At 38.9% G+C, this 14,537-nt stretch overlaps 3 protein-coding genes across 11 annotated transcripts in view; 1 reads left to right on the plus strand and 2 right to left on the minus strand.

The window, feature by feature from the left end:
• Positions 1-6,853, minus strand: part of dip2a (disco-interacting protein 2 homolog A) — an 81,974-nt gene extending 75,121 nt beyond the window's left edge. For all 7 annotated transcript variants that reach the window (XM_071464147.1, XM_071464056.1, XM_071463961.1 and 4 more), the window contains exon 1: positions 6,347-6,853. In XM_071464147.1, coding sequence (XP_071320248.1) covers positions 6,347-6,470 — 124 coding nt within the window. In that variant the 5' untranslated portion in view covers positions 6,471-6,853. The remainder of the gene's footprint in view (positions 1-6,346) is intronic.
• A 903-nt stretch (positions 6,854-7,756) lies between these two features.
• Positions 7,757-14,010, minus strand: LOC139609647 (CASP8 and FADD-like apoptosis regulator). The gene is made up of 10 exons (XM_071464540.1): positions 13,174-14,010; positions 12,697-13,031; positions 12,490-12,595; positions 12,198-12,333; positions 11,248-11,297; positions 11,090-11,159; positions 10,845-10,879; positions 10,683-10,761; positions 9,461-9,965; positions 7,757-9,346 (listed from the first exon to the last, which is right to left on the minus strand). Exons 2-10 carry the CDS (start codon positions 12,990-12,992, stop codon positions 9,217-9,219), a joined length of 1,407 nt encoding a protein of 468 aa, XP_071320641.1. The 5' UTR covers positions 12,993-13,031; positions 13,174-14,010; the 3' UTR covers positions 7,757-9,216.
• A 253-nt stretch (positions 14,011-14,263) lies between these two features.
• Positions 14,264-14,537, plus strand: part of LOC139609522 (hyccin 2-like) — a 42,897-nt gene continuing 42,623 nt past the window's right edge. For 2 of the 3 annotated variants that reach the window (XM_071464275.1, XM_071464354.1), the window contains exon 1: positions 14,264-14,531. The gene's annotated coding sequence lies outside the window, so the exon portion shown is untranslated. The remainder of the gene's footprint in view (positions 14,532-14,537) is intronic. The other variant, XM_071464449.1, reaches the window with a different exon arrangement.

The following is a 14,537-nucleotide window of genomic DNA, read 5'->3' on the forward strand; positions in this document are numbered from 1 at the left end:
AAAATTTTCTGACAATACTTCCACAGGGGCGTAAAAAGTAGCCATGGGAATTTGAAACAATCATTCCTGAAAACAAAATGCTGATTTTACGATGTGAAAATGTTACTGGAAGAAAAAAAAAGGCAGATTAAGTAATTAGTGGATTGAAAACAATCAGTTATTATTTCAACTGATCATTGAAGTCACTTGTCAAATAAAAACACGGGAACAAATAATCCAATCACTTTTAAACGAGACGCAACTGTTACATGAATATCTTCAGGTTTGTTTACAAGATTGTGCCTGTGTTTAACAAGACTACACTTGTTAATTAGTTAATTCATTAAAACAATAGATGCATTGATTTGCAGTTGGTTGCAGTCATAATGATCACCAACAGTGAAAACATAAAAAAAAGGAAAGGGAAACCAAAAGTACCATGCCAGTGGAAATGTTACTCAGCAGACTAATTCACACTTGGATAAACAAAGGAGAAAAAAAAGACACATTTCCAGATATTACATTGCCACACTGCAATTCATTAAAAATTCATGGCTCCTATAAAAACAGAGACAGGATGTTGAAGAGTACTGTAAAGAAAACAAACATCCAGAATAGAGCAACAAAGTGAATCTCCAGGACAGTAACTCTCTGGATATTTGTATCACTAAAATGAAACACAGCTCTGTGGTTTGTACTTTATAAATGGAAAGGAGCACCTCAACAAAGCAACTAGAGACACAACCAAAAAGTAAATGGACTGACAGCCAATCATGCACATGCTTACATGTGCACACAGACTCACATATACAGGCAGAAGCATATTAGAGCCGCACAAGAATCTAAGGCTCTCCTCTGCTCCGAGGCACACCCTTGAAATATTTATGACCCTCCACGTTCTATCCTCCACTACAGCAGGGGCACAGTATATCTGCCTCTTTATCTCTGAACTGGACTTTAAAGCAGCTACAGTGGCCAGCTAGCTCGCTCCAAGGCTCAACATTCTTCTCCTTTGGATCCTATTACAGAGCTAACTAGCAGCCATGTACAAAGTCCTCCCAGTAATCGCCCTAAATCCTACATGTTCTCAAAGCTCTTAATGCAGAATGTTTTTCTACATTCATCAAATGTTTGGTTTTGCTCAACAATAGGCTGAACTCACAGGGTAAACCCACTGGAAGTTCTTTCTTCATGAGTTTGTGGTGGGAGTAAGTGACCACAGAGAGGAATGAGTCAGGACCAGGACCGGGGTTTCCTGTGCACTCAGACTTTCCAAAAAGAAGTTTTATGAAAGTGCTGGCCACCAAAGCTATCAACTAACCCCACCTAGTATGCAGGCCCATCACCATGATTCAGGTTTACTTGTATAATAGGTCTATAAAAACCATTATTGAGCGGGACAACTGTTGAGTTAAAAGTCATACCTTGCAAGAAATATATGAGGAAAATAGGCCTTTAGAGCACGTGCGTTTTGGGAACCGCTCTATAATAATAATTTTCTTTTTTTCCCCATTTTTTTACATACAAGGTTATGGCTTACTAACAAGTTTTGCTACAATGCATGGATTCAAGTGAGGTTACAAGCCCTGTAGCCACAGAACTCTCAGACAGCTGACAAAAACAATAAGCAGCAAACTGGATAAACTGTGTCATCATCATCTGTGAAGCTGAAAAGGACTCATTTTGTTCTTGTTTTCTGTCACCCACTTTCTAACGCTCTCGCACTCACATGAGATTGGAGATCGCACTTTGTCATGTGGCATACTGTGGTCTTGCCATCACATTTTATTGAGAAATTAGGAGTGATGATGCAACAGACCCCCCTGTTAATGCAAATGTTGCAGAATCATCAGGTAAGAATGAGATTGTATAGAGCTACAGATTGAAATAATGATTCTACAACTTTTAATTGTGCAGCCCTAGTTTCAAACATTTGGTTATAGTAGGGTTACAACCATTAACAGCAATAAGATACACACTGCTGATCATTACACCATCAAATCAGTGCCAGTGGTTGACAAGCATGTGTAAGTTTAATCATCAGCATCTCATTATTATAATTACCATTTCCCAGCAAGCTGCCTGGTGGCCTATTTACCTACAGGTCTACAGTGAGTAAAGTTTCACCCTATCTAATCACTGTGGCAGGAGAAACTTTAATGATCTCCATGGGGAAATTGGGTCACTGCAGCAGCAGATAGTAGGACATAGATAAGAACAAAACTCATTAAACTGACTGGATAATCTGCATTATTATATAGAAAACTGTCATTATCATTGTAGAACATTTGAAAAACACCTCAAACCTGCCACAATTGTTTTCGCAATGAATCCAAATAACCAGAAACAAACCATACAGCACTTAAACCGCCAAAAATTAGCCTTGCCCCTCTGTAAATGTTTGCTGAATGGGAGCAGGCAAAACAAGCCCAATGACCAACCAGGGGTTTGGCAGTTTCCCAGCAAACACCAGCACGAGACTAAAAATGACTTTGTAATCAGAGGGTTTAGAGAGCAAGGAGAGGAGGAGGGAAGAAAACCAGGGAATGATAGAGTGAGACTATGAATTACTCAGCAGACACGTCTCTCCCTCTGTCCTCCTTGCAGGAGATAATGGGGATCATTCGTCTTCTTGACCTCCTTTACGCCCCATCTTCTGACCACTCAAATGCATCCAGGTCAGCTCAGAAATAACACAGATCCTTTCCAGTAACTACGATGTGTAGAATTTGGTAAGAGGAAGTTTGAGTCTACATATGTGGGAAAAAAAGCCACAGCAGTGTATCTCACAAGGCAGAATAAATGACCAAGGTAACTGGAAAATTGCACTGCTTAAAAGAACCCAAAAACATATTCTCAATCAGTTTACTATGAGTAACGGGTCCTACTTGAACACATTATTTTCTGCAAAAATTAGAACAGTTGTGGTTAGTTTACATGATCAATTTCTGTGTCTTTTTCTGAACTCTTCTCCTTGGTTTGAAGTGGGTGGGGCTCAGCTGAAAAAAGATGATGTCACATATTTGTATAGACCAATAAGGATTCACCAACATTTGAATCTGGTTTGAAATTTTGGGAAATACAATATGCTTTTTTGCCAGAGTCTGATGAGAAGACTGATACCTCTTTCATGTCTGTATGGTAAATCTGTTGTTGGATTCAGCAGCTGGTTAGTTTAGCTTTGCAGCAGCTAGCCCTGTTCTATCCAAAGGTAACAAAATTCGACTGCCATGGTCTTTAAAACTCATAAAATAACATGTTATATCTCCCTTGCTTAATTCGTAAAAAAAAAAAAAAAAAAAGGGTTAATAGAGGAAGGCGAGTTGGCATATTTCCAATAATGACAAACCATTACTTAAATAAATAATGCCTTAAGGTGTGTTTTAAAAAATGTGATTGTTGCTTATTTAATTATGAATATTTAATGTTATGGGGGAGTATTAAAGCTTTAAGGAGGGTTTTAGGGGGCTTTAATACTTTCCATTTTTTTACTCAGTGAGGGTATCCAGATTATTTAGTAATCCTGTTTCACAAGACAGTCTTCTAGTAAAATGGTTTCAAATTATTAAACTCCATAGACCCATTGAATAACAGACAGCCTAGCTGTAGACAAAAAGAACAATTGCACAACCAAAGTGACATGGGCAGAATAACTTGGCCTACATGTACAAGTTATGAAAAATGACTGGAAGTAAATGAAGTAAATAAAACATTTTCGGACACATGCTCACTAATAAATAAAACCACAGCAAGAAGAAACTGAAAAGAAATGCATCTCTTGAGGAAACACTCTTTATTATAACCACAATTAGAGTGCACAGATTGTTTATTTCACACATCAGCATGCCTAATTTGCTGATGCTGGAACATTACCTAGCTGAGCTGCAGGACTGTCTCAGACTCATGTTATTCCAATGACTGCTGTGGTTAAAATGTTTAAGAAAACATACATGACACATCTATTCAGCTTCATGAATAATACAGCATTCCAGCACACACACGTGCATACTGGCACACTAACGCACACTGAAAACTGAGATGTGTCACAGACGTGCCTGACGTTAAATCCCTGTGAGAAGAGCTCATTGAGAAGGGTACAAAACCTGCAGGATTCGCAGGCTCTCAACTCCTTCCAATAAAACAAGCTGTCTATTCTATCCTGAGACAGGATGCAATGGGGAAGCAACCAAAGGGCATCAGCATGAGGTGAAGAGTTCACGGCTGCATACAGGAATAGGATTTGAGAGTGGAAAAAAAAAATATGTTGATTTCTTTTTACCCGAAAGAGAATGACACTCTTCTTTGATCAGAGAGCAAAATAGAGGAAATATGGAGGTGGGGAGGCCTGGAGAGAGACATGGGAAACAGTCAACAGAGTATGTCAGTGGAAGAAAAGCCAGAAAGAGAAGCAGAACAGAAGGCAACAAAGTCAGGGAGATACAGCTATCAGAGCTCCAACATGGCAGGATGTGACATGTGGAGAGCAGGAAGAGGAAACTGGACAGATATAGATTGATTTGGTGGCTGCTCCTGAAAACATGTCTATCCCATTAGGGGCCTCATTGGCAGTTAACGTGCTTATCAAAGCGTGCACCTTTGGTCTATTCCTAACCCTGGTAGGGTGCTAATGCAGGCAGTTAAAGAGAAAGAGAAAGAAAAGACTCAATGCAGAATTTAACAGTGCAGAGGGTTTCATATTATTTCAAGTTCTAGGAATACACTTATTGGCTGGTATAGTTGCCATTTTCTCCAGAGTTGGCAAGAAATAGGGTCACACCCTGGGGTCAAATCCCAAATCTAATCAGAATTTATGTGGGTCATTAATTAGAATTTGTATAATTTTACCACATGAGAACTGTTCAAATAAACGAGCACAGATGAGCAATGAGTCTCAAAGAACTAACAACAAGCAAAAGAAAAGCTACTCTGAAAAAATAAGCAAAGTCCTATCATAGCACCAAATATGAAAAACAATGTAAGTCTGTTTTTTGGACAAATCATACAGGTTTGAGTTGACATGTAGCACAAATAGGAACAATTCAATGACTGATTTGTAAATTGGGGTTTATAAATGTTACATTACAATAGTAGTGACACTTAGTGTCATTTGTCCTTCAGGACAAATATAGAGGAAAGTGATAAGGTAGCACAACAAATCATATCAAAGAAACTGCTTTCTCATTGTACAGAACTTTGTACAGGTACATGCCATAATGTCTTTCTTGTTTTGTCAGCAGGTAAGTACAATAGTTAAGATATTATTTTCTTTAGAATGGACCCTCTTTTACATGAACAAGTGTAGCAAGTAATTATAAGTCATTTTAAATACAGTATATTTGGATCCGCAAACAGAGCCATCAAAACACACAAGTCTGATAAAAGGGAAAAATAGATCAAATCTGATGTAAAAGTTTGATGTTGAAATTAAAACATCTGCATGCTCAAAGGTTCATCAAAGTACAAATGGGATGTCAAACAGAGGATATGAGCAAGGTGTACATGAACTTAGACACATGTAAACCTACCTGGACATATACAAGTGTACGGATTAGCGATATCAGCAAAGTTATGCATCTACAAGGCAAACTTCATTATGTATCTTAATGATATGAGTTAACTTAAAAAAAGATTATCTTGCCTTTTTTAAAACAATGTGGGGACATTCTTTAACTTTTCTAATGTTCTTCTCATTGCATGGCTTAGTAAGATAAATTATAACTGATTACTTCTAGAGTGGCCACCACTTAAACCAGTCTCTATTACAGTGAAAGGTTTTACAGTTTTACACAGCTAGACATGATAAGAATGGCTTGTTGTATTAACAGTCTGATAACAAAATTTATGTGGAAAAAATGCAGTAGCTCTTAACTTTCCTTTTCCATAAACTTAGAAAAGGACCAACCCTTTGGTTATGTGAAAAACAGAGCCAAAGAACAGCAGTATGGGTGTGTCAGCTCAGCTGTTAACGTTGGGGCAGATAGCCATCTGATCAAGTGTGGTATTTGGAGCCTGGACGTGTGTGATCTGAAACTTCAGGCCAATGAGAACAGCTTGTCTTCATTAGACGCGGAACAATACACTACAAGGCATTAACCAGTCTTGTTTAGTTGAGTTTAGTATGCCCCATGCTGCAGTAGTTTAGAGACATGAGGACAAAACTACAGCAGAAGTTCAGTTTTGGGAAGGACTCTCTGGTAGCAGCAGAGGGGCTTAGATGATGCTGGCACGTCTTCTAACATGTCAAGATAAAGGGCGGTGGTTCGGATACAGTCAGACACATAAACCACCCCATGCAGAACGAACGACATACTTTGGCCTCACGTTGTGCTAGTTTGTGTACCCGTTGTTGTTGTTGTTGTCAACTTACCTTCAGACAGCTCCAGCTCCAGCTCCGCCAGCTTCTCCCGGACCTCCGCCGGCAGGGTCATAGCGACAGCCGGCGTGGGCTCCAACATCATCGTTAGCAACCCGGTTGAGGTTCTCTCTGCCATGGTGGTCCAGTACGAAGCACGAATAGGTCCACTGAGTCGCAGGTGAGGAGGACAATGCCACCAGAAAGGTAAAAAAAATATGTATATAACAACCCCTCTTCACTTGGTTTCGGCTGAAGAGGGCAAATAGGGTGTTGGTGCTTCTCCCGTTTCGCCGCAACGTCGTACAGATGTGTGAGAAATCTCTCCAACCGTCATGACACGGCTAGCTGCGAGGCTAGCAGACACACCTGACTGCGTATTTCCATGTAGTGTGCTAGGACAGGGCCCCTTGCCTGTGTCTCCGTGCCTGCTGTCTGTCCCCTCAGCACTGTCTGCGTCCTCACTGTCTGCGGCTGCTCCTCTTCAACTGTGGGCAGAACTCATTCAACTCCCCGCTCGCTTCCCACGGCGCAGTCGCTATTGCATCATAGCAACAGCAGCCCCGGCCGTGCGCGTCCACGGGGCCTCCTCATGTGTTCGTGTGCGCGCTTGAGCGGTGGACGCTGCCTCCTGCTGCTCCACGAACAACTTGCCTGCCTCCTACTGTCATGGTCACAGTGTTGCTGCGTGGAAATTACACACATGCACTGACCTGGAAGATACTGCTGTACTATTGAACATTTTTGTGTTTTTGGTTTTTTTTTTTTGCATTTAGTTATTTTGTGGATGTCACCCAAAAGTTAATAACTGATTTATGGTTCAGTGTTGATCACCGTGATCTCAAAATCTGAGAACTAGTCTAGTGAGGATAAAATTACATGATCTAGCCACAATGTGAAAGTATCCAAAACTTCCTATAAAGGTCCTGTGTTGGCAATTTTTTGAAGAAATTTAAAAAAGAAAGGAATTGAAGAACAGTTCCTGTTCTCTGCACTGCCACTTTGCTGCTGTAACACTGTGATTTCCCCACTGTGGGACTAATAAAGGCTATCTTATCTTATCTTTAATGTAAGCACTGAACAAAGTTGAAATGTGGGGCTGTGACCAACAGTCTAATCCCAAAGATATTCAGTTCAAAATGATATATTACAAAGAAATGCAGAAAAATCCTCACATTTGAGAGGCTGGAACTTGATGCTTCACTTGAAAACTATTAATCAGTTATCAAAATATTTGATTAATATACTAATTGTTTCAGTCTCACCAAAGTGTCAATCTAATTGTGAGCACTGAGTAGGGTTGAAATGCACTGAGGAAACTACCGACGTCAGTGTTGGCTGAAGTGTAATCACTGTATATGAATGTATGAGGTCAGTGAAAGGCAAAGCAAGATTCCATCACAATTCACAGTGAGAATTCACAAGTGCTTTACATTCAATTTTACTTTAAAAGCAATTTGAAATAGACCAGATTATTACATAAAAGATATTTAAAGAGACAGTCGCAAAGTGTTTGGCGCGACATAAATTACTAGAACTAAATGTGAAGTTACTATAATGCTACAAACTGACATTTAAGTATTCAATTAATACAATAGTTTGGTCTTAAAATGTTTTAAACTAAAAACAAAATGGTTGTATCATGTGTTTTGGTGGGTAAGCAGTGGGTCATCAGTTCATCAGTTGAAACTAACATGGACTTATCAAGACAAACAGAAGACAGAGTAAAGATGGGATGGAGGAGAGTTGCAAAAAGCAATCCAAATGACTGAGGCATGGCAGGGGTCAGCACCCTACTGTCACATGTGGTCTTCCCTACTGAACACAATATTGCTGACATCCACGCATTGGTCATTATAGTTCAGTCATTTTTCTTTAACTTTATTGTTATGTAACAAACATAAATTTTAGTATGGCAAAGAGAATTTTAAAAGGAAAGAGAAAATGCTTGGTTATATAGATAGAGGCAACAATTTGTTTTTCCCACGAGTGATTTGTAAAAACATTGACGGTAATAAATGCATACATTAAATTGCTTCTGGATTACTTTAGATACTAGTAGTATTGTTAAATTATTTAACTTCATATTGTTGTCTAATGCCTACAAGGTTGATAATATATGAAAGTAACATCTGATATATGTTAACATTGATGATAATAGTACTTTCATTTGCATGATGCTCTCTGAAAAATAAAAAATAAAACATAAAACACATATAACAAATTGAAATGGTAAAAAAAAATAAATTATAATAAGTAAAAATGAAATATAACTATAGAAAGATAGACAGATGGACGGACAGACAAATATAGTGTTTACTTCACATGTGTGGTTTAGCTGCATTATAAAAGGTAAGACGTGGCAATTCACATTTATGCTCAAAAAAAAAGAAGTGACTTTTCATTGTGGTGATTATATGTCAGTATGCTGTGTAGGATTAAAACATAGTCTTTACTGCGCTTTAACTCTTACTCTAAAAAGTTTAAAATTTCTATTTCTATTTCTATTGGAGTACACCTAATGATCGGGTGTGTTATACCTGTTGTTTATGTTGTTGGTGTCTGGTATGGTGGGGTTGGGAGGTGGATTTCTTGTTGTTGTCATTATCATTTTGTCCTATGAGAACCTTTGTCCTTTATGAAATTATTCATACATATGTATACAGAAAATATTCGGTAAGAATTTTCAAATAATAAATAAATACACAATATAGCAACCAGTTAAATAACTTTTTCTCTATAATTTGTAAAAATAATTGTTTTGAGTAAGTACAGCCAGTAGGTGTCTCTGTCTACACAGCAAAAAGGCTTCTTTTGTATTTCGTATCTATTCTTATGTATCTGACATTGTGGAGGATTCAGTCGATGTGACTGTACAAAATCCTCTACTGTAAGTAAAGATCTTTCCTCAGAGTATGTTTCAGATCAATGTGGTAGTTTGCTCCAGGATTCCTTCTGTTATAGTCAAAGATGGCCCCATTCACCTCGGTATGAATATCAACAAGCTTAGTTTTCCTGTCAGAATACAAACAAGACAACAGTTAGTACAGCGGCTATCGTTTATAGGTTATATGGAAACTGTATTTTGTCAAACAAAAGCTGAATTTGTTTTTGAGTGTTTGCCTGTACCTCTTTTGGCCTTTGAGTAAGGCATCTGTCAGAGCCCTCAGATACATGGAGCGATGATGTCCTTGCTCTAGTTGACGTTCATCTGTCCAGCAGTGACTCCAGAACACGTCTGCATCTGTAGGGATGTAATCACACCTAGACAGCGCATCACACCCATCTGTCTCAAGATCCTCATCTCGATGGTGCATCCTGGCGCAGGGCTGGAACTCAGGGACACTGTACCTCTGGACGAAGAACAGTTTGGGCTTGCCTGCCATCATGGGGCAGGCTTCTGCATTGAAAAGACTGCGGACAGTGTCCAGCTGTAGATGCGAGCTGTATGAATCTGTACCCAGAAGATGGTTTGCTGTACCACGGCTAATGATGCAACAGACAAAACCATCACCTTTGAGATTCTCTCTCTGTTTGAATATCCCTCTGAGAGCTGAAAGAGTGTCATCCACACTCAGCCACTTGTAGATAACCACATTGAAGTGAAGAGCCTTAAATGTTTGTTCCAACATGTCTGGGGGGAAAGGAAAGATGAAACCAGATTTTAGTTTTTACTTTTTGGTTTAGTTTTACCACAAAAACAATTAATCAACTATCAAAGTAGTGGCAAATGAATTTTCTGTTGATGAACTAGTCTATTAATTGACTAATATTTCAGCTCTGGTTGAAATCAAACAGTGTTTTCAGTGGTACATGTAATTAAATACATTTACTCAATATATTCACAATGAGTATTTCCTGCAACTTCGTACTTCTATGCTACATTTCAGAGGGAAATATTGGACCTTTTACTCATTTATTTGACAGCTATAGTTACTGGTTACTTTCCATTAGATTAAGAATTGACATAAAAGCACAAATGACAAACTTATAAAATACAATGCATCATTTAAGACTGAACAAGCGGTTCCCAACATTTTTGTTACATATTACCACTTACAAGAAACCATTGTCTAGTTGGGTCCCTTGTTCTTAGTCGTTCAACCAAAAAGACATTCACAATCTAATAACGTCAGATGCCAGTCAAGGGCAATTTTTCCTCAAGTACCTTTTGATGATGCTTCTTTTGGACTTTTACTCAAGTAGGATTTTAAATGCAGGACCTCAACTTGTAGTATTGTAGTAACTTGGAGTATTTTTTACATTGTGGTACTGATACATTTTCTTAAGTAAAGGATCTCAATACTTCCTCCACCACAAGACTATAGGTACAAAGTGTTTTGTATCTCACCTCCGTCATTACCCACGCAGTCTATGATAACACAAACTCCTCTGGGATTACTGTTAAATTTGTACCTGTCAGGTTGACTCTGAAAAGCAAGCAAAATAGTTTCATAAATGCACTTTTTTTTAAATTCTCCAATAATACTCCAATAATGAGTGCAAATCTTACCTGACAGCTTTGCTGTACACGTACAGGCACCATGGCTGATGACAAAGAGGAATATGGTAATATAAATATCAAAATGTAATACAATGGGTGTCCTGGGGCTTTCCAACTGTTGTTACTGGGTGACTCAGGTAAGCCCCATGTGAAATAATATCTGTTTTGGTTTAAATGGGTATTTTGACTAACTACCTCTGGGGAATACAAATCCTTGAAGTTGCTATGATTTGCTTATCTGTAGTTTATCTTACCCGTATGGAGGGACTGTCCTCGCCTCGTTTGTGGAAGAGAATGGGAACTATTAGTCGTGGGGGGTGGACACTGAAGAAAAGATGTTTTTCAGACATATTAGTTTTAAAAGAGAGGAAAATGATAATACATGTTAACTTTTGTACAGTATCATACTCACAGGAGCTCTGCACCTTTGCTGTTGAGACAACTGCTGTTCAGGTGTTGCAACTGTAAAAGGTATACACAGAAACTCAAGTAAATACGAGTAATGAAGATGATTTAAAGCACTTTGCAATTACTTTTCATCTCTTACTTGTTTAAATAATTAAAGTTTTTACAATGTACATGTGACGTTTCTTGATCAGTATCTCCTCCTCTGTTTGCTGCAAATGGTATCAAGGCTGTGTCTGTCTTTCACTGGTCTATATTGGGTATGGGGCTTTAAAGCTTAGAAGGTACAGGACATGAGCAGATACAAAATAACACCATGGAGTATTTTTTGGGATTAAACCAATTTGCTCCAAGCAAACAGCTGTGACAGGAAACATGGGCTGGCAATCTTGTGAAGTACATTGGGCTGTTTGTATAAGCAGACAAGTATCAACAATAGCAGATTGTGCCAGAAATCCCTCATGTGGGACATGAATATGTGATTATGGACATTATTTTGCTATTAATGACCAATATAGGTTTTTCCAGTTATGTCACTTAAATGAAACAGAAACTTAAATGCATTTTGTTTATCTTGTCAAGATGGTCACTGAGAAAATGTGCTGTATAGGTAGCCTTTTCTTGTGGGTGTAATGTGTAATGTTTTAATTTTGGAACTAGTACGGAAAGTGATATGCTGTTTCCACTTGCCGCTTAAATGGTCCATGACATGTGTGACAAGTACAATTCATTCATTCATTTTCAGTTCCTATTTTCAGCTATTCCCTGTTTGAAGGATGTGAGAGAATTTCACCTCACATGCAATGCACAATCAGTATAGACACTAGAAACCTTACAGATCAAACATCTCATCAAGAACTCCCAATTGACATTTTGTCAAAGTGTGATTTCTTATTCTCACTCCCTACAAATTTGAGCCAGCCAGTGTTATAACATATATGTGAAATACAGTCTCACCTGACATCTTGTAAGTAGCCACTTTTTTAGCGAGGTCAACCCTGCCAATGTTTTTTAAACATTTCTCTACAAGGTCCACTCTTTCAGGCGAAACTAAATCCAGCTTCTCAAGTTCAATGATCACATCCAGGAAATTCTGTCATAGAAGAGAGGGGGGAAATTGTTGTTGTAGTATGAAAAAAACAAAAAAGATAAAAACAAACTTTGAACATTTTAATCAAGACACCAAATCTCCCCTCCCACACAAAAACTCCCCTCCCATACAAAACCAGACTTCTTTCATTTTCTTCACCTGTATGTTTTCCATCGTTTCACGAGGTAATGTGGCACTTAACAAGAATTTGACACTGTTCAGATCTTCATTGGCCATATCCTCACTTACATGAGCCATCAGTACTCTGCAGTAAGAGAACCCATAATTACTTAAAGGAGCACAATGTGTGAACTTGGACTGTTAAAGTAATGATGACTCATTAGACATCATAAAAACAGATCTTACCTGAATCTTGGCAGGACCTGTTGGTATTGAAGAGTCCCCTCCACCTCATGTCTGCTGATTCTACACACCTTCCTCAGGATATCAAAACGCCTCAATTGTAACAAGAGCTCTGCCAGAAACAGGTTGCCCCTCTCATGGCCCGTCACTTTGGATTTCAGCATCTCCCTCACACAAGTCATACTGTTGTCTGAGTCCAAGCTTTCGCACAGGTAGAGGAGTCTGCTGCGTTCACTGCTGCTGAGAGCCTCTGCTATCTGATTGATCGCCTGAAGCTCCGGCTGGTCTACAGGAGCCATGGACTTTGGTAGAAGAGGAGTGAAAGTGAAGCTGGTGTCCTACAATAATGGAGACCGACCATTTAATCATCAACGAAGCCCGCAATTTGCCAATCGGGGCCGTAGACCAAAGAATCGTGAATATACAACAAAGAATATATCAGTAATAGTAATGATGAACAGAATGATAGAAACTTCTTACCTTACAGAGAGCGAAGCGACAGAAACGGAACTTGAAGTGGAAAGAAAACCATTTCAAGAGAGATGACGCATCACTAAAAAACTCCCCGAAGAAGCGCCTCCTTTATGTAAAGAGCAGGGTCCTTCTTTCATGCACACTTAAACAAGCAGTTAAATCGGCCCGTTAAATGGGCCGGAGTCTTCGTTTTTGGATATGTACATGGTAATTCCTCTAAATTCCTCCTAAAGTTGCGTTAAGATGGTGCAACAGGCGGCGGCTGAAGCGAAAGTGAAAGCAGGCGGCAGCGCTTTGAGGGCGACCCACGTAAAGGCGCAATGTCCATGGATGAAAATCCATTTGTTTTTTTGTTTGATTTATGGATTATTCATTCATTCAGATTTTAATGTGTTATTTGAAGCGCATCTTACATGGTAGCAGCAGCTAGCAATCTACTAAAATTAGTAGGTTAATTTACTAGTTGATGGACAAAAAAAAAAAAAAGATCTGCAGCTGTTTTGATAATTGATTAGCCTAATCAAGCCTTTTTTTTCCTCAAATGTGATGATTTGCTGCTTTTCTTGGTTATATGTTACAGTAAATTGAAAACCTTTGGGTATCTGACTGTTGGGCAGACAAAAAAAAAACAAAACAAACTGAAGGCTTCATCTCTGAGCAATTGTAAATGGCATTTTGCAATTTTTTTTCAATGTATGGAATAAACTATTTCTCAAGAAAATAATCAGCAGATGAATCGCAGATGACAAGCTGCAGGCCTAGGCACAGTGTGTAAAATATATTAGGAATTTTTAAGATAAACATGTTTGAACATTTTTGGTGGCTGAATAGGAGGGGGAGATATCAGTGATTCATTATGAAAAAATATTGTAGCATAATAAACTAATGTCAAGTCTTCTTTTTGTTCCATATCTTTTCAACACCAAGACATCATAACAACAGGCCTACATGAAAATGAAAAAAAAAGACTATTTTGCTTCAGACAATGTCAGACTTAATTTATTTTTCATATAGTTTTAACCCAGTTCATATTTTATCTTATCAACTGTACACAAACATGTTACACATACACGGTGAACGAGCTCACACTGCGATGGCGAGTTTTCCGATACTCGTGAAGGTATCACCATTGCCCCGCTGTTTGCCAAAACGCGCTGAGTTCCGCTCAGCTCGGCCAATCGTGTTGCGCTGTCGTCCGGCAGCACCGTTGCAGTGTGGGAAGATCATACGGAGGTGCTGCTCGCTGAGAGAGGGAGCATTTGGAGGAAATACACTCGACCTGGGTGACCGCTCTGGAAAAACACCGCTGCTGCTTCCCCCGACACGGTCACCGGGTGACATTGCCATTACCAGCTTCAGCCCGGGTGAGT

Source organism: Trachinotus anak, unplaced genomic scaffold, assembly GCF_046630095.1.
Source record: "Trachinotus anak isolate AG129_WGS33_773 ecotype Australia unplaced genomic scaffold, CSIRO_AGI_Tana_v1 ptg000001l, whole genome shotgun sequence".
Classification (NCBI taxonomy): domain Eukaryota; kingdom Metazoa; phylum Chordata; class Actinopteri; order Carangiformes; family Carangidae; genus Trachinotus; species Trachinotus anak.

What these genes read in the sequence shown, in the direction of transcription:
- LOC139609647 (XM_071464540.1), bottom strand. Translation starts at nt 12,992, where the DNA reads ATGGCTCCTGTAGACCAGCCGGAGCTTCAGGCGATCAATCAGATAGCA. An exon ending in CAGGTCCTGCCAAGATTCAG is followed by an intron (nt 12,596 to 12,696) that starts GTAAGATCTGTT and finishes CTCTTACTGCAG; the next exon opens with AGTACTGATGGCTCATGTAA. An exon ending in CTGCGTGGGTAATGACGGAG is followed by an intron (nt 9,966 to 10,682) that starts GTGAGATACAAA and finishes CTTTCCCCCCAG; the next exon opens with ACATGTTGGAACAAACATTT.